Here is a 26,474-nt window from a genome sequence, read left to right as displayed (position 1 = left end):
CTGCACGGTTCTATTCAAACATAATCTGAAGACTATACTGAATAATATAACAATGTCAATTAGTTAATGTTTTTTATTGATGAATCAATTAATATAAATAAAATGCATGTAAATAGGTATGGTTCGGTCATATTTCCAGAGTGTTCTCTATAAGTTTTAATAGAAATTATCTAAAATTGCGCTAGTGGTAGCAGTTCCTAATCGGTCCTAAAGAAGAAAGGAATTTTGCTATGAACATCAGAACTACATGATCTAATACAAACAATTCAGATAGATTCTTTTAGTTTATGAGTTTATCTAGGTAATCTTGTCGAGTTTTTTTCATTATTCGTATTTTTACAGCACTTAGAAGTCAAAAAAATTTTCAAGGCAATATAAAACATATTTAAAAGTAAAAGAAAAACTCGTCAGGCTTACCTAGGCTAATTAGGTATAGAAACGTGTGCAATTTTCACTAGAATTTTTGTTATATTATTAATCAATGAAAATAAAATCACTAACCCTAACTATACGTTACAATAAGTTCTTAGCAGACTTTATCAATGATACGTTAAAGAATATATAATATACATATATATAGTGTGTATATATACACTTCGAGTAGATTAACAACCGGAGCGATAGAAAAAAAAAGAGGGAACAGCTGTAGAATGACGCTTCTGAGCATGCCTTGAAAATCGCATTTGAATGGCTTCAGGTAATTGCGCTATATCTCAGGTAATCCTAGTCTGATTAAAGGGAAAATTACCACAGAATATTCCTGAAATATGGTACGGTCATATCAAAAGTTTAGAAAAAATCGAAAACATAGAAATACATTTGTCGATGTCTGCATTTAAATATCAGTTACCACTATAAAGTTAATCTGAAAAATAAAATCCGTCATATTTCCGTCAATAGAAATATCCTAACAGTCAAATGCTCAATAAAAAGATTTGTATGATACACAAATACCTATATGAAAATAAGCATATAGATTTAGTTTCAATATGAAAGTATTGCAACCGCGTCGTAGGAATGTCCAATTTCTTTTAAGTATTTGTATTATACGAACGTAAAACAATATAATCCATATTATTTATAGTAAAGATAAATAATGAAAAACAGTAATAAATCATATCATCTCTGCCACAAAAAGAATACCTACCTAGGATTGTTCTGTTCTATCTACAGTGATTGACGTCATTCTTATCGTACGCTACGTCAGAAAACAGAAAAAAGCGGCGTGTTTATGTATAAGTATTTCATATGTATGTTTCAATATTTCAGAGTTTCGTAGTAGTAGTGCCTAGTAGCAGAAATCAACCAGCATTATTTAACATGTGTTCGTTCTTAAGTCCCAGGAATTAATCGTGACCAAACTTGCAAAATCAGATATTTCATAGAAATAGAAATTAAACATCTCAAGTGTAGAAACGAAACTATAATTTAATAAGATTTTTGAAGAATATTAAGCATAAAATAGTGAGTCAAATAAACAAAACCTGTAAAATAAATGTGACCAGTTCCCCGATTCTTTGGAATGTAAATAAAAATTAGGAACCTAACTGGAAACTAATTAATCAAATCATTATACTTGTCCCCTAGTTATCACAATGTTTATAAAATGCTTTTATTATGTTCGTCATACGTATTACCTGTCAATGTTTATCATGCCCGATAAAATATTCTAGACTACCTGATGTATTTGACCAGTACAGATAAGTCTGATCGGCGTTATCTTATCACAAACTTAACTATATAATTTTATAAGCAAGTACCTACGTCAATAGAAGTAAGATTGCAAGTCTCTCAAACAACGATTTTGCCTTATTTATTTAGATATTAAACGTCACATTATCTTTAACATTCCTTAATGCACGTCATGAAAATTATCAATCGATTAAACAAGTAGCAATCCCGTAACATAAAAGTAAGTTGTTTCCAATTACTTTAACCAATTTCATGCTTGCTGCAAATATTAACAGAACATGCAGTACCCAAATGTAACTGCACAGATGCATGCACATGTTGCATGAAATACTTATTAATTCTCTTTTTATTTGATTATATAACTAGTAGCTATTTACTACGATTTTCTCTCATATAATGATTTAATTCTCGTTGTTATTTTTTTTATTGTTAAAGATGCGATAAGTTGGAACGTCCATTTGAATAATCAAAGAAAAAATATTTAATTATCGTGATGGTGTAATAGACAGGGTAAGATTCTAAAAATAGTTGTTTTTCTATTAATTTTTATAACTGAATAATTTATTTCCTGAAACAAACAATTAATGTTCTGGTATATATATTAAAGCTAGTCTGAACGTATGCTATAGCAGTAGACGAGGCTATTGCTATAGCGTAGGTTTGAACTGATGACTATGATATTTTTAACTAAAATTACATGTCTATGGGCGTCTCATGATATTTTTTAGTTTGTAGTCGATATTTACACCACCGGAAAGTTGGTTATAAATATAAACACACATGTCTTTTTTTGCATTAGCCAGATTTAAATTAAAAAATTTAAACCTCTTGGGTGTAGGCGGAGCTAGTAAACCATTAAGCCATAAAATATATACGCAATTTAACAATTTAATATTTTTAAACTGTTACAGATTCATTTCTATATAGTGTCAACGGAAAATGGCAGACGATGCTGCCCAATCTGTCTCTGCATGATATAATACTACTATCTATAATTAAGAATAACATACTAATACTTTACGCATATATAACATAATGTTTCTAAATGTTTTAGCACCTCCTCGCCAATGAACCCGTAACGTCAACCAGTCTTATAAGAACGTGTAAATGAAAATGAAAAATTATAGCCTCAGAAGTCCCCCTGTCTTTTATTATTATAAACTAGTCGTAACCGCGACTTCGTACGCGTCTATATATTGTAAATCGCCCTTTAACCATCTAATTGTAATAATATACAAATTAGATGTCTTCTGTTATTTGATTACTAAAATTGTAGAGGTATTTCACCATTCATTAAATTAATTATTATATTCTTTGTTTTCCAAGCTCTCAATAACCTATTTGATAACCCACAATCAACATATTCAGTGTAAATTTCATTTAATTCCTATAGCCTTTAAATACGTTTTGTAATACGTTTGCCTAGATAGTTTTAAAGAACACAGTCCACCCTGTAGCAGAAGAGGTGTAGCAAGATAGATACTATAGATTTTTATTATGAGCATATTATGTAAACTACAAATCTGTGACTATAATTATTAGCAAATTTGGAACTAATTTGAGTAGAATTGGAATTAACTTATTAATAAATTTTCCCAATAAAATAATATACGCATTCTACAATTATAACTTTTTATTTTCTTCATTACGTAATATGATTAAGATTTGTCTGATTGAATCCTCAGTTTCTTATTACCTATTCAAATTGCACAGGAATTTTGGTACATATTTTATTTTATATATTCTACATTTATATTACAAAAAAAAATATGTTAGACTTTAAAAAGTCACTTTTTATATTGAATTGTACAAATAAAAAAAACTCAATTTAAACTATATTTAAATGTACAGGGCTAAAACTATTCCAAATGTTAAATCTTATATGATTCAGGAGTATGTGAGTAACGAGTGCCTTTCAGTTTTGAAAGCAGGTGCTAGGCGTCCAACCCTCGACGGAATTCATGCACATAAAGCCTTCGAGGGACGATCAACAAGTCTAGACGACGATCAATATAGTACGCAAAGCGAGACGGGGTAAGTACGACAAAGACAGATATATATACACTTATTTTCCTCCCTTGCAACAGCTACAATGTCTGCTGTTAACCGATCAAGGAGATTTGGACGTCTTTCTGAAGCGGTTGGAAATCATTCTTCTTATAATAAATATGTAATACCTTGGCGTGTATTAATCTGACTACAGTACTTATAATAATTATATATTTGCATGTCTATTAAAGGTATTTCAGGAAAATAATAATTCCACGAATGGTACCTTTAGTTTGTGACCTAAAAACTTATTTGTAAAGAATATATATATATTCTTTACAAATAAGTTATATATATATATACATATAATTGAATATCATATAACGAGTGATATACTACAACAGCCGCAGTAAGTGTGGAATCACCTCTAGCACGTTAGTAGTACATAATACCTCAATGTTAGAGGGCGATGACCTACACAATTTTGATATAAACTACACAGTATTTTTTGACAAACATTATAACGTATATAAGTAGTATCATATGATCAGAGACATTGGACATAAAAGATGCAGTCCCAGTTTCATACATTGTCAAAATGATTGGAATTGTAAACTATGTCGTTAACGACATAGTTTACAATTCTAATCATTTTTAATTATATTGCGACAAGTTACAAATCGATTTATTTATTAATGCAGAATAGTCTACTTTTACATAAAAGTGCAATGAAATTAAAAATATCCTCTTCTTCATGATTACTGAGGCTCTATTTATAATTTTTCCTCCAACTCTCTTTAGAATCTAAATCTGTCAACTAATCTTCGGGCAATTATTACATTCCGATCAGAACCATTACAAAACATCATTTTCTTAATTAACTTATAAACTTATCCCAAGTGACACCACTGATGGCAGTAAAGTATCGGCACAGTCATTATATTGACATTAAATAAATATGATGGCATATTCGAATATATGGTTCCATGGCATGCAGAAGAATGTTCCAATGGTATACAATATTTTATTCACATATACATTGGCTACATACAAAATTATGATTTAACTTTTAACAAGACTTTCTAGGCCGTTTCCGAAACGGGTATCGCTTAATAGAATCCTTTTTTGTTTCAAATTCAGATGACAGGGTAAATCAGGCAGGCAATCATGATACTAGCAAAATTCGGTTGCAATGTGCTATGGGGATCAGAAAACTAAAGCCTTCTATGGTTAATATTCCGCCCACTAGCTTAACTTTATCTATAGGCAAAGACAACATATGCAAAATCTTAACAGTTCCAGAGACGAGGATGACCGCCAGACTGCAAAGCACAGTTATCAGCCAGTCTCTGACGCAGAGTTCCAAAATAGATAACGCATTTGCGTCAAGATGGCGTCAAACATACAGTTTTTCAAGCAAGCAGTGTAAACGAAACGCACGCGATACGAAAAATTTCCTGGCAATATACCTAGGTAGTACTTGTTCGAAATTACATTTAATATAGCGATCACGCTTCCCGAGTCTGAATGCCGATTTGCTAACACAAACACATACATGTAGGTGTACATGTACCTAACTGCCTACTTAATACCTACCTGATTCTCTCATTTACGTCACAGTAAATACCGAAGAAGGCTTTATACTGTACTTAGAATTAGACACAAAAGATTCTAGAAAATAAAAATGTTTATGAGCTTTAACTTGTTATTATATCATCGTCAACTCTTATATATCTATAGTATATATAATAATGTACTCTAGGATTATATCGAGTATTCGGTAAAGGAATGAGAAATTAGGATAGATAATAAGAACGATGAATTAACGTAGGTTTTTTTTGTCAAATACAAACCAGTGGCACCAGATCTGTCTCTAGTACCTCTACACGTACAGGATTGATGAGCCAACCATCATAATTATTAACTAATAAATTTGTGTTAATACAAACCTTATAGTATGGGAGAGTGTATTTTTATATGTATGTAGTTAGTATTACGGGTTAACTTTTGTTGTTTGTTTTTACACTTGTACGTAGCACACGTTTTAGTTTTTTGCTCAGAGCTCAGTTAGCTATTCAACTTTATATATCAACATGTACTTAGCGTGTATTTTTGTTTAAACAAATACAGAAAAGTTACTGGTCATCACCTTGATGAAAGCAGTTGGCGGGGAAAACACAAAATAATAAAAACAAAATACGTGCATCCGGAGGCAAGGTCGATGTTGTGGTATTTCGGTACGCGGCAGCCAGTAGCACGCCGCCGCCGTCGATCGACTCTTCATGTCGAATTGCTCGCTAAATATTAGATACACAATATACTCATACCTAATCCACTGTTCCGTATTACCTGCCTTACTTTTGTAACTTTCATGTCTGGCTAGGGGATATTAAGTTCATCTCATCTAATGATTACACTAGTGGTCCGCGTCCTCTGAGATAAACATTAATACAAGTTATACTACAGTGGTACCGTACTGTACTAGTTTATTATAAACGCGTACAGGCAACAGGGAAGATAAAACTGTTGTTATTTCGGTGCATTCATTCAACGCGGCTACAAGCATAATAAATATTTCCCAAGACGTCACCTCTTTGAGTACATATGATCCTGCTTAGTTTGTATTAACTTGATAATTATTTATAATGAAAAAGAGCTGTGTAACCAATGTTTAACGGGAATGTCACTTAATTCTTGCAAAGTAATATTTAACTTTACATTAAATGAGCACAAGTGTAAGTGAACTCTGCTTACTGTACTCTGTGCAAAATTTAATATTGCGGTTTACTTACTTATACGTATAAAAAAAATAGATCTAGCAAGACTATAGGATTAGACGATTCATTGTCTGTCAGGCAGTAAATCGGGCAGAAAGTGATGATCCTATCAATACAGAATATATGTTTTAGAAAGTCGTTCATAGAAATGCAATCAGTGACTCATTCTCAGCGACGACGCCACAGTATTCGGCCATTGACCCACTTCGGTGCCTTGGACTCATGAGTAGATACTCACCTACCTACTTTAAGCACAAAGTACTTAGTTTGTGCTTTAACTGTTTTAATTATACTGTTATTTACTAAGTACTAATAAATGATAAAAATATAAGTTATTTACGACCATAGTTGTCCTCAAAACCCGTTACGGTTATAAAAGTTGTGAGAGCTATCTTTAGTCCTGGTTTACCCGCATTGGATGCAAGCTTTAACATTCTTCAGGCAGACTTTTGTTTGTTTTAATTAATTGGGACTAGTGACCCCATTGCCGGCAATTTATTAGACCTCCACGCGGTTTACCCTGTAAACCATCGTGGTTAATTCTTGTTGAATTTATTTCGATGGAGTAACTTATTTGACCTCTTGCCCATTACATCAACCACTACTAGAGCCCCACCAGCTTAAACCGTTAGCGCAGGCGACTGCACCAGTCTATTATCATTCATTAAAATATAACCATAACACCTACAAGACACACTAATAAGATCTACACGATATAGGTAGTAATATTTGTTACACTATTTCGAAATACAATTTAGAAAGTGAATACAAATAAATACAAGTCACTTAAAGGTGTGATATATGTATATACCTATATATACGTGGAGTTGGATAAGTGATGCCATTTTCTTTCAGTGTATGCATTTGTGATATTATTGACTACACTTAATTGTTTTTTTTTAATTTATGTTTTTTGTAAGTTCCATTGGAACGAAGTATACCTGCAACAATTCATGTTTTCGGGATCAACAATTTCCACATTTGACCGTAATTGACATGCAGTTAATTGAATTGAATAGATATCTTCACAAAATATCATAAGCTAGTAAAAATGACTAGATGCTTTGAAGCCGTGAGGGATTAGGCATTTTTTAAACATTTTAAATTCTTTTAACAACTACCATATTACCTAATGAAGTTATTACACTAGTAATTTCGTCATAATTATTACTTCGGACTTTAAACTCCAGAGCCACATGTGTTTTAAAATTATGACTGTTTAATTACCTAGTTAGTCGAAGTCGTTGTTGTCATTCTAATAGTTTACCATCCTGTACCATCTTTTCTTAATGAAATACTTATGTAATTATATTTACTCGATACTAAGACTTTCATTAAAAAATAATATTTTCCGATCATGATCATCGGAAATAATATTTTCATTTTATTAAGTTATTTTTGGTACAAAAGATAAAAAATAAATAACCACTTTGATATTTGTGATTCATTGTAGTAATATAAACTGATTAACGTTAAAACAACAGTAACATTACACTGTTATCTCTCTGAACGTATTGTTGAGTTCACATGTAACTTATTTTCGGCAATACTTTTATGTTGTTCTTGACTTACCTCTGTGATTGGTACCTTTATCCCAACTGACGTAACGTAATAATATATATAATGTATACCTAATCTGTATTAAAAATATTAAATATAGGGTCAAAAGAGCCGGTTTACTGACCACTCCGACTACTGCTGACAAATACCTATAAATGTATAAAGGCATGGAAAGAGTTTATTTTAAATGAAGTTTGTTATTTCCAGTGGAAATTTCATGAACAGGACATATTCATTATCAATCAGTGCGCTGATGAATTTGTCTCCGACGATACCAGTTGCTTTTGAAGGAAAAAACTGGTAATAAATTAGTGAGGTAGCAAATTTTCAGCCGAAAACAAAACATGTTCAATGCGTAAACACACAGTTAACGCAGTAAAGTTGGGTTTTTTATATTTACATATATATAAGTTATGTTTCTGTCTTACTTAATAATTGACAGAGAGAATTAGTAATTGGTACTTAATGGGCAAACGAACAGTAAATTTCTTTTAGTTTACTACTACTGTTCGTAAACCGGAAGATTTAGCTGAATCTTAGTTGCGATTTTTAGCATGTTTCATGAATTTAGCGGGTAAAACCGATTTTCATACCTTATTATATGGCTGCCGACTAAAGGTATACTTAATCTATACATCTATAGGCACATATAATTAAAATTGGAGTTTTGGTTTGGTTAATATTGAAATAACCGTTTTTTACTACATACATATAAATATAAATACGGTACATACACAAAAATATCATTTTTTTTAACAATAACATTTTTTACGATTCATACACAATTTTTGTCTGTCTGTCTGTCTGACTGTTTGTTCCGGCTAATCTCTGAAATGGCTGGACCGATTTTAACGAGACTTTTTTTAGCAGGCAGCTGATGTAATAAGGAGTAACTTAGGTTACTTTTATTTTAGAAAAATAAAATATTCCACGCGAGCGAAGTCGCGTGTACAGCTAATTAAAAATATAAAGCATTTTAGTGATAAGAAATTATGTGGGTCAGTTGGTTTTCTTTTATAGAAAAGCATTAATTCTAGCGATGATTTTGTTTTTTCTCTAATTGTCACAGTGGTTTCCAGCGGGAGTCTCGTAGAGGTCAAACTCACCATACATTGCCAGCAATGGGTTCATTAATCCACATTACTAACAAACCCATTTCCCCTAAATTGACCTATATCGTAATCAGTAAGCCCTATTCTCTAAAGTCTGATTTATTTCCATAATGTCCATACATTTTCTATTTGGAATATAAAAATAAGCAAAGTTTCTTCTTCCGATATAAAGGAAGCCCTATTTTCTACAGTTACAATTTTACGCGTTTTGTCGTCAGTAATTTTTTCTACAGGGCATTTAAAATGAAGCCAACGTTCTTTCTTCCTTTCCTTACATTGTAATGATTGCCACCATTAATTTTGAATTGACATCTTATTTTGTTAATTAAGTATTTTACCGCATTTGCACTTAGGTAGGTTATTGAATTACATATACATACATATGTACGTAACTATTTGACTAAACAGTCGAGACCAGTTGCAGCTGTACATACCAATAACATAGCTTATTATATATTAAGTAGTTATAAAGCTGAAATGATGAGCATACGTCTCAGTACGGATGCAGGTAATTTAATGGCTAAAACAGTTTGTGGTTAATAGTGCGAATACTCAATCTACTGAATGGGAGAGATAGCAACGTGGACAGATGACCCATTGTTAGCAATGTACCATACATTGCTAACAATGGGTCATGGGTAAGTTACATTACTAGCAAAGTACCATGTCAACTCGATCTCCACACGGTTCTACCTGGAAACCCTCGTGATAAATTTGTGGTGAATTTGTGACGATGGGCTAAACTCACCTGACCTCATGCCCACATTATGATCCTCCACTGGTGCCCCGCCAGAGTAAACCGTTAACCCAAGTGGATGTAACATTCAATTGTGATCCATTACAAAAAATGTACTGAAGTGAACTGAACCTACAAGAAATATATTTTGGATATATGGTCCACTTCCAATTCCATTTCTTACCTCAGTCTTCGTAATTCGATGTCGTGCTAACTTAACGACGGCAAAATTCCCTTTGCCAATGGTCCTCTCGATGTCGTAAAATCCCACCCTAATGGGGTTTTTTGTAGGACGATCACGATCCGCCATTGTGGACTTGTTAATCACCAGACTTGACATTGTGGAATCAGAAATCTGGTGATTTAAGGACTTAGCATTATGTAGTATGTAGGTAGTAAATGAATCACTCTTGGTTATCCATTTGCAATTGTCAGATGTCTTCACGAACGTAAATAAGAATTAACATCTATACACTAGCTATGGATCGGTAGCTACTAGGTACAAATTATCATAAAGTTCACAAGTTCACTAAGCTATATTCATACACTCATTCATGATTGTTTTAATACGCGGTACACATTCGGTCCAATACTATTTATTGTTATACAGATATCAAAGCTACATATCCATTGCAGTAGCACAATTTGAGCCTAGTTTGAAATGTATACGACTACAGTTCCGAAACCACTGTGAAATTTAATATTTATAACAAAAGGCGTGTATACAAAAAATATTTACAATGCATAGAAAATCGCGCAGAGGCGGCGTGCGCGTAATAAAAGCTAGAACTTCACGTGACGCCGCCGCCTCACCGGCTGTCAACCGGGTACTGAACTCCAGCCAGTCAGTCGAGTCGATCGAGTCGAGTACTCATGAAACAAGCACAACCTACTGGCTATGGCTACTCAGAGACGCGCGCGCTTTCAGCGATCCGCCATATTGCTTCTCATGACGTCAGAGGCCGCTATATCTATCTACAATTAAAATAATCTCTATATTTATTTACCTACATACGACTTTAATCTACCTACTTAAGGTACAGTACATTATATTATAATTATATTTAAACATAACGAATATTACTAAGTGTGTGTAGATGGTAAAATTTCATATAGCTGTTTACATATTTATAGTCTAGTACCCATAACACTAGCTCTATAGCTCAGGACTAGATAGCACTGTGTGGATTATTCATGGTTATTATTGGGATTGATTACAAATTAGGTAGCTATGACGAAAAGATATTAAGGGTTAATTTTTAATAAAATATCCATAAATGATAAATGAGAAAAATCATAGTATTAAAAATAGACGGGATAAATTTTGGGGCACTTGATGCGATAATAATAATGAAAAATAAAAGGAATGACGAGAAGGGACGACTAAAACATAGGAACATCAGGCAGATTGAGAACATAGAGTCGTGTTGTATGAATTAACAACATTTGCCACTCTTTGATTGGAATAAATTATTTATCATCGTGCTTGCCATTATTAGAATCGTATTCAAAGTACCACTTAATAGAACTACTAGTTAAATGATTTTTATCCAAATACAAATATTGCTCGTGTTTCATTCGACCACTTTTAAAACCTCTTTTGGACAACACATTCGCAGGACTCCCTACAAACTAGGACTAAAGTAAGTATCAAATATGAATGTGTTCGGTGTGTACCGAAGTTAATATATAATACATGTAAATATATAAGTAGTAACAAAATATATCATGAAAATCTGTATTAGTATTTTACTAAACTGCTTAATGTTAAATTTTCTACCAGCGGAGTTCTTGATTCTGAACTGATTATGGTGAAATAATGCATGAACAAGTAAAAATATTGACGCGGAAGGGATTAGATTATTAGTAAAAAAAATAATGTAATTTCGTCTAGGCCTATTACCAGCTACATTTCATGGCTTATATAGGTATTTGTTACAAGTTGCGTATTTTTTTTTCATTTTGGGTATTAATGTAATTTTGTAAACACCAGCACTAAAGGTATATGCTAACGGAGCATCAGTGGAGAACGATGAAATAGTCAACCGGAGGTCAACCTTACAAGATACATGGGGTCATGAGTTCACATTACTAACAATCCCTTTCCCCCCATAATCATATGCTTTAGTCAACCCATCATGCCATTTTAAAAATTAATCACGATGATCGCCAGAGGAGGCTACAAGAAGCAACCTTGACGTGTGACATTGCTAGTAATGCGGTCACTAAGTAGTCCCGATTACTAAAAATCCCTTTCCTCGTTATATACTACACCTAGAAAGGTCAATATAGCTACTTAAAATATTAGTCTATATTATAAATAGCTATTCTGATCTTTTGTTTGAAACATTTGAAGATATTCAGCTAAGTATATTATACACAATATATGTGATACAAACAAAATCAAATATAAATAATGCAGAGTGATTTGGTAATTTAGCTAATTACTATAAATCCCAATTTTACTATACCACACTTAAAATTAATTGAAGCTGTGTGCAGTAGAAAACAAGTAACAATTTAATAGGACTAGTGATAGGTCATACTTTGCCTGTTATTGTCCATATTTACATATTTTAGATTTAGAATATCGACAACTAGCAAAATAATGCACTGAAACATGTATATGAACCTCTATGTTCATTCAACAAAACATGCATAAAAATGACCTACATCAATTTATGTATTTAATAGAATAATACAATGGCGCCATCTGTTGGAATTAAGTGAAAGTGTGAAAAGGATACAGCTATCAAATAGTTTCTCTCTTTCTGAATTACATCACATGATATGGCCAGAAAAAAATAAACTTAGTAAATGATTTAATCTTCTTTCACATAGTATTATTGCATATCAAATGCGGGTACTGCTATTATGATTTATAAATATTTTCACTCATAATATACATTTTATTTGCCTTAGATAGAAATAAAACAATCTGTCAATTTTTCTATATAATAATAGCTGGAATCCAGCGCCGTTAAACGATGGATCGTATAAAAGAAACATATTTTTTGCATTTTGCATTTCTATTGCAATGTGAGAGTGAAAAGTTCTAAATGTATATTATAATTATTGACTTGTTATCTCCGAGTATTTCATATTTCAATAATTACAGTTTATTATTTTCTTATTAAAATCTTTTATAAATTAAAAGAGTCCATAAGTTCAATCAAATCACGTTTTCGTCGAAGCAAAATTTTATACTTGTCAAGATGTCGGTGATACTCTTAAACAATTTTGACAAAGAAAATCGTCAAAAAAGCTTTTGAATATTTATATGAGCTTAAAGCAGTGTGTATGTGTATATACAATATATTAAATTACGCCACTATGAATAAAGTAGTAGACGACAATGTACAGATTAATTGCAATCAGATTAATACGAATACGAAAAACAAAAACAAAAAGGCCAAAGATCCTTCGGAAACATCCGATGATATAAGTATATTGGACGATAAATTGAGCGAGGCGATAGTTAACAAACTTCATATTAAAGACATAATTAGTAACCTAACTAATGGGACAAGTGACCATTCGAAAGAGGAAAGTTCCATTGATGCTAATGATATAACTGAAGCACAGGGAACTGAACTGACATCAGTCAGTGAAGGTGCAATAAATGTAAATAGTGTACAGTTTAGTGACACCAATAGTCATCAAGGCAATGAGAAGATAAGCTTGCCTTCTAATTTGGTCAGATGTAATGATGAAGGCAATATAGAAGTTATCAATAGTAGTATCTCTTTCCAAGATGAATCAACACAGGATGAAATTGAAATTATTTCATATGAATCTGAATTACAGATGCCTGAAATCATGAGACTTATACAAAAGGATCTATCTGAACCATACTCTATCTATACATATAGATATTTTATACATAACTGGCCTAAACTTTGCTTTTTAGCAACCCATGAAGGGGTATGTATTGGTGCCATTGTATGTAAGTTAGATATGCACCGCAATGTTGTTAAAAGAGGCTACATTGCAATGTTAGCTGTGGATAAAAAATACAGGAAGCGGGGAATTGGCTCTAAGCTGGTGAGGAAAGCAATACAAGTAGGTTTCAAATTACTATTCAGTTTTCTTACAATCTTATTATTTTTCTTATATTCTAACTTTATTATAAGTGTATTCTCATATAAAGGACAATTTAACATACAATTATTATATAATAATATTTATAGAATATGCAAAATAGCAATATGTTTTAAGAAAATTGCTATATTTATTCACAAAGTAAACATAAGACTAGGTTACATTAAATTATAAAAAAACTTAACATTGTAATAAAATAATACATTTATTTTATAAATGTATTATTTTATTATTAAAAATAAATGAGATTATGAGTTTTCTGTTGTAAATATGAAATGTAAACTGATTGAAAGTTGAAAATAACTTGATATTAGTAGTTTGTGAATTTTTCTTTAAATTGTTTCAGGCAATGATTAATGACAATGCTGATGAAGTGGTATTAGAAACTGAAATCACAAATAAACCAGCTCTAAAGTTGTATGAGAACTTAGGGTTTGTTCGTGACAAACGCTTATTTCGATATTATCTTAATGGTGTAGATGCATTGCGATTGAAGTTATGGCTAAGGTGAAATATGTAGGTAACTAATGGGAAATTCTCAATGTTGTGTTCTACACTTCTGATGGCTATGCACTCATGGCATACTCTACATATACCTAAACAAACTCTACTGTTATTTTAATGGTGTAACCTGCTGTTGCCATGTGGAATTTAGCCAAATGTATAGTTTGTTTCAATATTTTATAGTGATGTGATATGTTTTATTTTATCTAATTTATGTGTTACAAATTGTTAATTAAAATATTTTCTGTAATTTCCTTTATATCACAATTTTAGATTTTAATGGTAAATACCCATACCAGAATACACAACTTTGATGAATTGAAATGTAGTCAGTGTTTATATTAAACCCATTAATGGAGGTTTGTCAAAAGTAAATTAATGAATTTTCATTGACTGAAATTTACTAATATTACATTTACCACTTGAAAAATGTATCAACAATTAAGTTTAAAGAAAATGAAGTGATAGTAAACAGAGTTTGAGAACTGCATATATATCCTTGTATTATTTTATAGTATATAAAAATTATATTTCCTACTATTTTATCTACAATTATACTATAGTCTTATTATGGTGATATATTTGTACCTGTCCTGGGGAGACAATACTATGTTACATAATTTCTCATCAAGTGTCACAACTCACATTTTCTTCTAAAAAGTGTAATGCATTTAAAAATATTAAATTAAATGCCATCCTTAGGATAGACATCAACTGATAGTATTGCCCACATGCATGTGTTTTCTGTGTGAGTTCTTGGAATACTTATACCAACTGCTAATATTGCTGCTCATATCCAAGTGACATGCGTGTCATGAGTAATAGGCAAATACATGAAAACAGATATCTGGATTATTATAAATAATATTCAGTTATAATTTATTAATTTTATTACACATTTAAATTACCATTAAAATGTAAACGTTGCAGTATTTGTAGAAGCTCCATCATATATAAAGGTATTATTTACAGGTTTATATTGTTTTGTTACTATTTTAATTGTCTCATGAGCAGCACAACCACCTAGAAAAGCTGATACAGTGTGTATTTCAGCACCTCCATACCTACACATTTCATGAATATGATCATCTTTAGGGAAAGGTGAACATGATATGTCACTGAGTAGTTTTGAAACACATGATTTCAATTTAGTAATATCTGCTTCTGGCTCCCATTCTCCAGGTGCTCTACAATGTTCAGATTGGAATATTTCTGCTGCTCTTAACAATATATAGTGCACCATCATAACATCAGGTTCCTCCAGATGTCTTGCAATATATGATGCTACAGGGGTACCCAGTTGATATTCAGTAACTATATTAGAACCTTTTATTAAATATAGATCATTAGAATGTCTACAAAATAACTTAACTTCATTTTCACTTATTGTGTCACAGTTCAGTTGAGATACTATTTGCTGCACTTTCCTATATACAATTTCAGCATCCATTGCAGCTTGTGTTCTATAAATATTTTGAAGTGTAACATAATGTTCAGTTGATGCAGTCATATCAGGCAACACCCCACGAACTGGTAATTTACCCTTCCCTTCAGCTTCTACAAAACTCCGTAAAGCCGAACACATTATCCAGAATGGTGGGCTCTCCTTAGTTAAATTTGTGGCAGATCCACTATACAAGAATTCTTGAATCTTGACTGGCAAAAATGTGGGTACTAATGAAGTATTAACTGCTCTCTTGGCTTCTTCAAAGTTTTCTTCATTTATAGGTATCCCATTTTCATCTTTTCTAATGTATTCTTGTATCAAATTCTTTATTTCATTTTTCTCTTTCCTACTCATTGGCCAACTGTTTGGGTTACTAACTTGCCATTTTTGTACTGCTTTATGAAGGATTACAATCCAAGGTATATGTCCATGATCTTTCAAGTCAACATCATCAATATTGAAACTGTTTAAATAGTCTGACAATGCTTGGAATGGCACATCTAAGCGTAGATCTGGCTGTTCATTATCAGGATGAGTTTCAATAATAGCATGCTCTTTAATTTGAATCCTGAAGGACCCCAAGAAACCCACTGATCGGCATAAAATCAAAGGCACATTAATGTCCCATAAATGCTGTCCTAACTTTTGAATAGTTTTCTCACTAAGTACAGTTGCTATTACAACACTGAATGATTTGAAGAAATCTGGATTTTGTTCCAATATTTGTTCTGGTGGTTCCTGAACGGAATGTCCTTGGACATCAGGATTAATTTCTAATAGTAATCGCATTGCTTCAGACCCTCTATTCAGACCTTTACTTGAGCATTCAAGGAAGAAATTAGATCCGATATCTTCGTCGCTTACAATATGATCGTCAACAATAGTAATAGAGCCGACTCCGGGTAAAACTATAGATTTGAGTACTTCCGTGCCCAATGCAGTCGCATTTATCAAGCAAATATGTCCACTTTCAAGTGCCGCCTGTCCATGATCACCCCAGAGACGAAGTTGTCGGTCATATTGCTTATTTTTTTCGCTTTGTTCTGGAGACTTCGGAGACGGAGATGCCATAATCACTTTTAATTATACAGTTCCACAACGTCACTTATTATTTATACTTTGTAATTTAATTTAATTCGGTAATATTTGAATTATAGAAAACAATAAAATAATTAAAGAATAACAGAGACTAAAGTACCTTACCACAGAACATTAATATCCTACCTGAGTCACAGAGAACATTTTTTATAATAATACTGATTGGAGACTGACATATTCCATGGACAATTTTATTCTATAATTCCCTAGGACTTGGTAGTCGGTAGTCTCTGGTGATGATTATTATCAGAAATAAGAAATATTATTTTTACATTTTTTTATTTCTGAAACTATTATTTTCTTGTTTAATTATTGTTCTTGTTGTGATATGTTAAATTTGTACTGAGGTGAATGTGCATGGAAATGAATTTACAAACCTTATTCCAAGATTTTAATCCTAGGTAAGTTTTCATTAAACAAATCTTTTCACATACAGCATAATAATAAGGTAAACTTAATAAAATAATTTATTTTCAGCAAATTCGTCGTTCACAGTTGTTTACTTATATTCACTGCATTATTGGCTTTGAAGTTAGATAATTCAATAACATGGTCCTACTGGGCAGTTTTTACACCCATTTGGGTTTGGAAATTCTTAGTGGTTTTAGGTGCTACCGTTGGCACCTATGTTTGGTGGCAATATCCACATTTCAGGTCAGTATGTCACATTATCATATCAATGAAATACTGTATTATATATTTAAGTTTTCGTGTTTTTCTTTATCTCCAAATAGAACAGCTGTTATGATCGAATATTTCTTTATGTAATACAATTTATTACCACAATATCTTCAATATTTTCAAAGCAAATTAATGCCATGATTTTAAAAACATTATATAAGAAGTTCTCTTGTAGCAAATAGAAACGTAATTATAAATAATGTATACACAATAACAAAGTACCTACTTTCATTCATAATTATTAATTTTGTTTAAGCATTTGCTGGACGAAATGTCCTCACAAGAGAGATTCCCCTTTCCACTTTCTTTATAATATTAGTGTATATTATGTGTCATAACTTAACTTAGGCACATACTAATGGACTTTATTAATTTCTTTATTTGAACTCTACAAATTATTATTCAACTTGCCTATACTTTTTAACACATTGAAAACTGCATGCTCACTGGTGGGTCACTCTGCAACAACATTTTTAGCCCGTATGCTCATAGGTAGGCATACAACATGTTTTATCTGGGACCGCTTCTATGCCTGTGGGCATGATTTAAATTTAAATTTATGTACAATAGTTCATCCGCTGGTCCCTCGAAGAGATACTGCATAGTTATAGGATATAGCGGACTTAGTTAATTTGACATGGCCTCACATAATTAGCAAAAAAAATGCAGGTTCCTATGTGAGAAATAAGATTTTTCAATGCTATCTTCATTGTTCATGATTTTCAAATACTGTATTTAAAAATTTTCTTTCTTTTTTTCCTGTAATATTTGCATATAATAATTATTTAAACTGATTATGTTTTATAATTCTAACAAATTGTAAATGTAATAAAAAGATAAATAAAAAAATAATACAGTGACAGATTGTGAACATTGGGAAGAAGTAATTTAAAAGCAACTAAATAATAACTACTGTAATAAAATAACATACAGTTTTTTAATAAAAAATATTAATGTGGTATTTCAATATCAAGTTTTGAACATACTAGATTATTGTTATTTTGGTTATTTATTTATTTATACACTTTACATTAATGACTATAAATGTTTATCAGCAAACCCCTGCACTGAGCTTAGGACTTGTGTTGCAGGAATCATAAATAATTAAGTACTGAAACTTTGACTTAATACAGGCTCCAGGTTTAGCCTTGTTATATCTGGTTAAACATAAGATAATATTTATTATATGTATCACTTTTTAATATATTTATTTATTATTTTATAATTTCAGATTGGAGGGTGAGGCATACATCCATTACAAAGCTATGCTTATAAGTCTTGCCATACATTTAATTCTGTTAATGTTTGAATTGCTTGTATGTGATCAGTTGACTACAAAACGCCATGTATGGATACTCGTCTTTATACCATTAATCTTTATAAGTGTAGTATCCATTGCCATCTGTATATGGTCTGTGAAACATGACCGTAGTTATGAAGTGAGTATATATTTATATGTTCTTTATTAAACTGTGTTTTTATCCAGCTGTATGCAATGAAGCTCTCTTGACCTATTCATTTGCCTTGACTTGTTTTTAATGCGTTATAGATTTTATTGCTTATTTTAATTAAAACAAATGTTCTGTAGTAATAAATATCTTATCATATGAAACACTTATAGTATATGTAATGTGTTTATAGTTGTATAGACATATACATGATATACTTGTTATATTGATACATATATTGTTATAATATATATGTCTATCTTATACATATTATCATGTAAATATGTACCCATATAGCAAAATTAATTAAATGAATATAGAATGAAAAATCAGTGCTATAGTTTCAGAGCAAACTTCAAGTTCTGAAATTGCATACAAATGGACAAACAGCTAGATAAAAGATCTGATATTGTATTGGGTTTTATTACTTTATAAAACCCCCCAATAATATATAGTTGTAATAGTTTTATTCCCATATCTTTCATGTTACATGATCATTGTGTATGTTTGTATGTTCATATATATATATATATATATAGGAGACATCATTAAACAATTATGCAATGTGTGTAATGTGATTAATAATAAAGCAGCATAGCTCATATTCTGCTTAATTATTAATCACATTACAATTAAGTACCATATTTTAATCAAAGTTCCCGCAGTGATAAAATATTTTATTATATCTGTACATAACTTTATATTCATAATTGAAATTATATTTCAGTTGGAGTTGTTTTGTGCTGTAAATATCCTTCAATTTATATTCTTGGCATTGAAGTTGGATGACTTCATCAACTGGTCATGGGAGGTGGTGTTTGTGCCACTCTGGATACTTATGTGTCTCAGTTTAGTAGGTGAGTGGTGAATATTTTAATGTGACTTAGTTATTACATTATTTGTAATACTTTTATTCCAGTTAAAATTAAAAACAGTTACAAAAATATTTGTTCTAACAAGTGTTTTTTTAAATTAAAATAAGTGTTATGAATAAATAACAATAAACAGTATACCCATTAGAATGTAGTAGGTAAGGACCGGTAGTGTAAGTAATTTTTACGGCCATATTGAAATTTATAACTGTTGTTTTAAAATTATTTAGACTAAATCATAGACAATAATTAGTATACAATGTCCCCCAGGGTATATACCATTTGTTTTCATAAATTTTGTTGAGATATGAGATATTTTTAATGAAGCTTAAAGACAGGTAGGCGGCCGATCGTGAAAGTACTTGTTTAGGCCGTAACCCATAGTAATATGGATAAAACATATTATGCCAACCCCAAATCAATGTTATTATGATTGCAAGATAATTAGATATTATAACTCTGGAGTGAGTCAAAAACTTAATTAAGTTCATAAGTAATGATGTTACAATTGAATATAATGAAACATTATAAAAAATCACGTTATTGTTCTCCGCCTCAAATATAACGTGTGTGTTAATTTTTATTACAATTTGCTTTAAATATTGCCTAAATTTACGAATTCGATAATTCGTTTGCTTGTGGGATATTGAAGTTGATTTATATTAGCCATCTTATATTTTTTATTTTATATCATACATACTAGTGGATTACAGATTGGTACGGGTGCTTGTAATTTTGTAAGTTTTGTTTATTAATTATTAATTTATTAACATATTATTCTCGTATAATCTATGTCACTCTGCAATAGTGTACATACCAAATAGTGATTTTCTGAAAATGTGCAGTGGTTCGAAGTTTTCCTACCTCATAACAAATTCCGCTCTCTCTATGATTATGATATTAATTACATATAATACTATTTTGCTTCCAGGGGTGTTGTACAGTATCATATTCGCTGGTATCCTGCTGCGTACTCCAGAAGTGAATGTGCAACAACGTCGCACTAGTTTTAATTCCGCGCTAGCGTACACATTTACTGTGATACCAATACTGGTGTTTCAGGTTAGTTTAACTGTAATTCGGTCTTCCGTTGTATTATTTTTTTGACTGTGACCCGCATGAAATTAGTTATTAAATTTACTATTTGTTAATCTGGGACATGACTTACCTTTGTACCAAATTTTATTTGAATCTGGAGAGTAGTTTTTGCGTAAAAGTGTAACAAACATCTATTTTTGTTATCACAAATAGTTTTGATGTTAATGTCAATATGATAATATATGTAAATATGTTGGCGTATTATTTTCTGATATTTTTTATGTAACTGGTTAGAGCTGGAATGGTGAACAAACTGAAGATCCACGGTAAATGGCAACCATTGCATACAGATACAAGAGCAGCACCACAAACATCGTTGTATCTGCATGCATTACTACTTCGAGGGTCTTCGATCACTCCTCCAAACTATAATACTTTGCGATGAATTAAATAATTTAAACAATTTGCAGGTGCTATTAACAAACAAATTGGATGACGGCCTCACTCTCTCCTACACGGTTGTAGTGAGTCCGCTCTTTGTGAGCTACGCCACACTCATTATCATGTCATTCAGTTCTAAAGGTGGAAATAAATGTAAGTACTTTACTTTTCAAAACATAAAATCGTCATAATAAGTAGTAACTTATTATGACGATTTTATGTTTTGAATAAAAAAATATGTCGTCTGCAAATATTGTGTCAAAATTACTCACCATGTTTGTCACCATGCCAACACAATTGGCAATATTAAACTAAGGCCTAAACATGGGAAAAAAATATCTTAGTTTAATTAAGTGACAGTTATTGTAAACGAATCTTTTGAATGCCATTTTTTTTTAAATTGTACCGCCTCGTTAGGTCGTATTACAAATTACGTCTTTATCACCAGTCTCATACAAAATATTTTTGCCAGGGTGGTTTGGAATCAGAAAAGATTTTTGCCAGTTCCTGTTATCAGTGTTCCCATTGTTACAAGAATATGCTAATATTGCTTATAATAACAACGTAAATAGAGGATCTAATGGAATACCAAACGAACCCGTCAATCAAGAACCATACAGGGACGAGGAAATTCACAAAAAAGTGAAAGATAGCAAGAAGTCCAATAAAAATCAAAAGAAGAATGAAACCATGAAACCAGTAGTGCCTGTTACTAGCATAGATATGCCAGATTGAGGATGCGTAGCTTTACTGAAGTGTTGACATGTGTGTTCACGTTAGATATTTGTGTATCGTGTAAATATCGGCTTAAAATTGTAACAGAGCAATATTAAACAAATTGTTAAGTTTTATTTTAGCACTAAGCCATGTTTTGTGTGTAGTCATTACAAGAGATATTACGGAATTACGAATATCAGTTTACTGTTTTCTTATATTAGAGTAACATGTCGATGTTTAATATTAAATATAATAATTGTTGCTCCTACTTTGACTGACTTTATGTATGATCTGTTACTCTCAATTACTGTAATAGTAATTGTTAAAGTTGTCACTAAATAGCAGTCTGTCGCTGTACTTTGACTTTTCATGTAATGCAGTAAAATAACATATCCAATTTTCGAGATTAATATACATACATATATTATTATTTTGATTATGTAGAATACTTAAAAACTGATTGAATTCACAAACTATCAGTTAGCAAAACATTTGTTCTCTAGATTATTTTATTTTGTAAGTATGTAACGTAAATGAGGTGTCTGAAAACAATACAATAATTTAATATTATCTTCTTTCAGAAATAAAAACTCTTATTGTTTGAAGGAAATAAGTATTCTGATATTAAAGAATTATTAGTGTTCATTAATCTCGGTTAAAAAGTAAGTGAGTTTAATAGCGAACCGGTACTCATTATTAGAATAGGCACAGTACTTTATTATATCTTGGAATTTTGCGTCACACGAATTTAATTATATTTGAACCCACCTTCGTCCTTGTCACATCTGGACTCACTTATGAATCTCTCCACTGCCTTATGACATATATGACGTCACATATTTTGTAATTGTACACTCGTAAACCGAGTGTAAACTCGTTATCAAAACAATTTTAACATATTATACAAATGGAAAATAATGTTTTTAAGGTTTTTGGAAAAGTTCAGTGTTTTATTACTTTTCTATAATATTTTTAGGTTTTGATTTGTCTTGTCACGAAATTTTGGACTCCCTGGCCACACATCATCCCTCTACTTCCCCCGCATCGTGTGACCTAATATGGATAGAAAGAGAATCTGCGTTGTCCCATTATTCTGAAATTTGACATTTCGATCTGTTCTTTTACTGCACCGAAATAAAAGTTGACTTTATACCTCTTAAGTAGTGACCATATATTGTTGTAACATAAATGTGTCTGAAATCAGGTAACAGTGTAATATACAAGTTTATTAGAATATGAAAACTAACATATTTTCATTTCAGTAAAACATTTACGCAAGGCGGTCAAACATAAGCGCCTTTTCTATTTCGCTGTTATTGATAGACTGAGGTTAGACACTAATTAATTTTATTGTCTGGTTTACATAAATTTTCAATATAATAACTGATTTATAGTATAATAGGTATGACGATAATGATAAAGAGACGATGAAATATTACCTTCAGGATAAATATTTATATTATTGGCATAACAAAATTATAAAAGATGAAAACTCTTCAATGGCGCAAAAAACTATTTTATAATTTTAATATGTATAGAAACATAATTACAAGAAACAAGACATAGAGAAAACAATGGACGGCTATTGCTAAACAGCGATCTCTTCCAGGCAACATATAAAGCAAAATTCGGATTATTTTTTAATGCAATAAAACTCTAATTAAAGCTATCTGCCGTGTAAGTGAAACGTCATACCTATTACATATGAGTATATCTATCATTCTAGTAAATAACTAAATTCATGGTAAATATTACAGAGTAGCCAAATTCTTTGAGTCCTGTAGTAAACATATTTTACCTAGCACTAGTAGCACGTGTTATACGAAATTTAAATTTAATATAGGAAATGCAAATTCTAAGGTTATATTTAGCAATAAAAGACTCCTGAGGCAATAACGAAAAGGATTTTCCAAATTAGTCATGCGTATTGTTCTCATGTTTGTAAAAATGTAGAGTAGATATAGAAAAACAAATTTGAATGGTACTAATAATTTTACTCTTGAACCCAGTATCAAACTCCTTATATTTAAGATCGTACTGTTTGGTTAACTTCTAGTTTTCGTTAGCCAATAGCAAAATCAATGGTCATTTTCTCTAATTAATTTACAACTATAGCTTTCTCATCACAGTTATTATTTTTATTACAATGTTACGTAGTGCATATTCTTTTTTAAGGGATAGAATGGCCCTCCCACCAGTGCTAGTGGAGATTGATAACTTGAGCACGAAGCCATATCATTTAGCCCATCGTTGCGAAATTAAATACGATGGTTTTCAAGGGATTACGCGTGGAGATCAAACCGATATCCGTAAATTGATAGACTATCAACTTCCTTACCCAGTAATCATACTTTGTAATACAGTAATACTCAGTCTATATTTACTGCTAAATAAATCTGAACCACAAACTTCTTATTATGCCCTCTATGGACAATATGTACTATTATTTCTATTTTTTATTTTATTTCGAGTATTTATTCTGTGCCTACAACTTATTATTCAAAGGCAAAAATATAGTTGATCCAGGTGCTGTATGTGTTTTAAGTTACTTTTTATTTAAAGATTTTCGTTTATTTAGAATAAATATATCACAATAATATAACGTCTTTATATTGTTGAGGTTGCTACGTATTTGAAGATTATATTAGCTGATTACCATAATAAATCAACTGTAACTTTATTAGCAGCAAACATGATAAATAAGTACCTTTTAATTTAGGAAAGTTTAAATAATATTTAAAGCCATATCAATAAAGGAATCGTTATATATTATGTATTTTCTCTATTTTGTTCAGTCTTGACATATCGCTTTACACATCGCTTTAATTTTTTCAGTGTATGATTGTTATACATAACTAGTTTGTCTGATCAATTTACATAATATGTTTAGTATTAGATTGTTTATAATATATATAAGTAATATTTATTTTAATCAGATATCTTATTAAACATATTTTCAACTAACTGGTATATGGTAACAGTAATTATAAATCTTTTGAACTGCATATTCAGTTCAGTTGAGGTTCTAAATGATTTTATTGTTATATTATTAGAATTAGCAAAGAAATATGACAGTTCCTCGCAATAAAGCAAATATTGTTATACGCACACAAATCAATTATGTTAATAGGTAAAACAAATACGTTACTTAGTTTATAGGGAACATTACCAGAATAGTAGTTTGGAAAATAACAATTGGCCGCAAAGGAATTAATTGTCCTTGACATTATAATTATATCCACATATTATCTATCTGTTTTATTATCCATATAACGTTAGTTCATATTGTAGGCCTATGTACAATTGGGTACTTATATTGCCCTTCTATACTCCATAAATTTATTTATAATCAGTTTTTGTGTACTTCTTATATAAAATAAGAATAAGTATGCATCGTGCAGAAGATCGATGTATCTTAAAACCTATTTTTAATAATGTTATATAACACCAGTTAATTAATATAAAAAATATATAAGTTCTTTGTATGAAGTTGCACGTAATGCAATACAAGAAACTCATGACCTAAAAAACGAACGACTAATCAAGCGTTATATTTCAATAATAATATGTATATTACTTAAATACACTAGGGATTATATATACTACGTTAATAATAAAATTCTCAGACTGTAGTAGCCATTTAACATAAGGCAAGTCGTGTTCTCAATTGGCTTCGTTGTTGGATAAATATTGTTTATTGCTTTGGCTACGCATATCTATTTGATAACAAGTTAAATGTCAGTCTTATAATGAAACGTTACTTGAAAAATACAGGATATTTGGATAGTCTTAGAATAGTATGACATCAAATGAATATAAGTTGTTCGTTGAACAGCATTTATTTATTTCTATTACTAGGTACTTTGTTATTGTTTAACGAATATCTGTAAATATAGTGTTATTGATTGCCGAAAACCCTGTTAACAATTATATGTAGAAGTAATCTGCGATAAAATATATTTATGTAATAGAGTAATAATACCATTGTCGTCTGCAGACTAAAATAAGCGGGACTTAAAATTATCAATATTTTTAATCACCATCTGCCATCAAAATTTACAGTACATTAATGTATGTGTATGTCATTGTGATATAAATATTTAATGAATGACATTACATTGTATGTGTGTAGTATTTCCATAAAACTATTGGTACCTCTTCATGTATATATTAGGCAAGAAATCAATACATACGTCTTTGTATTTCCAATTGTATCTTTATTTGTACAGATACGATCAAATTCAGGTCATCAAGCCTGATA

At 31.0% G+C, this 26,474-nt stretch overlaps 4 protein-coding genes across 4 annotated transcripts in view; 2 read left to right on the top strand and 2 right to left on the bottom strand.

Annotated features, from left to right (window-relative positions):
- The window catches only part of LOC131840909 (serine/threonine-protein kinase SIK2-like), a 46,111-nt gene extending 35,410 nt beyond the window's left edge, over positions 1-10,701 (bottom strand). The window contains exon 1 of the mRNA XM_059189124.1: positions 10,051-10,701. Within this exon, the coding sequence (XP_059045107.1) occupies positions 10,051-10,206 (156 nt within the window). The 5' untranslated portion in view covers positions 10,207-10,701. The remainder of the gene's footprint in view (positions 1-10,050) is intronic.
- A 2,179-nt stretch (positions 10,702-12,880) lies between these two features.
- On the top strand, positions 12,881-15,159 carry LOC131840899 (N-alpha-acetyltransferase 30-like). Its single transcript, XM_059189109.1, has 2 exons — positions 12,881-13,928; positions 14,314-15,159. Exons 1-2 carry the CDS (start codon positions 13,167-13,169, stop codon positions 14,476-14,478), a joined length of 927 nt encoding a protein of 308 aa, XP_059045092.1. The 5' UTR covers positions 12,881-13,166; the 3' UTR covers positions 14,479-15,159.
- A 33-nt stretch (positions 15,160-15,192) lies between these two features.
- On the bottom strand, positions 15,193-17,130 carry LOC131840898 (NEDD8-activating enzyme E1 regulatory subunit). The gene has a single exon (XM_059189108.1). It carries the CDS (start codon positions 16,987-16,989, stop codon positions 15,382-15,384), a length of 1,608 nt encoding a protein of 535 aa, XP_059045091.1. The 5' UTR covers positions 16,990-17,130; the 3' UTR covers positions 15,193-15,381.
- Positions 17,131-17,234: 104 nt separating this feature from the next.
- Positions 17,235-25,304, top strand: LOC131840950 (transmembrane protein 185B). The gene is made up of 7 exons (XM_059189168.1): positions 17,235-17,417; positions 17,494-17,670; positions 18,929-19,136; positions 19,873-20,002; positions 20,949-21,079; positions 21,526-21,649; positions 21,969-25,304. Exons 1-7 carry the CDS (start codon positions 17,368-17,370, stop codon positions 22,229-22,231), a joined length of 1,083 nt encoding a protein of 360 aa, XP_059045151.1. The 5' UTR covers positions 17,235-17,367; the 3' UTR covers positions 22,232-25,304.
- Positions 25,305-26,474: the final 1,170 nt, after the last annotated feature.

This window comes from Achroia grisella, unplaced genomic scaffold (genome assembly GCF_030625045.1).
Source record: "Achroia grisella isolate CSIRO2021 unplaced genomic scaffold, CSIRO_AGI_Agris_v1 utg152, whole genome shotgun sequence".
NCBI lineage: Eukaryota > Metazoa > Arthropoda > Insecta > Lepidoptera > Pyralidae > Achroia > Achroia grisella.
The sequence above is the reverse complement of the archived record's forward strand: the minus strand, read 5'-3'. Positions and strand labels throughout refer to the sequence as shown.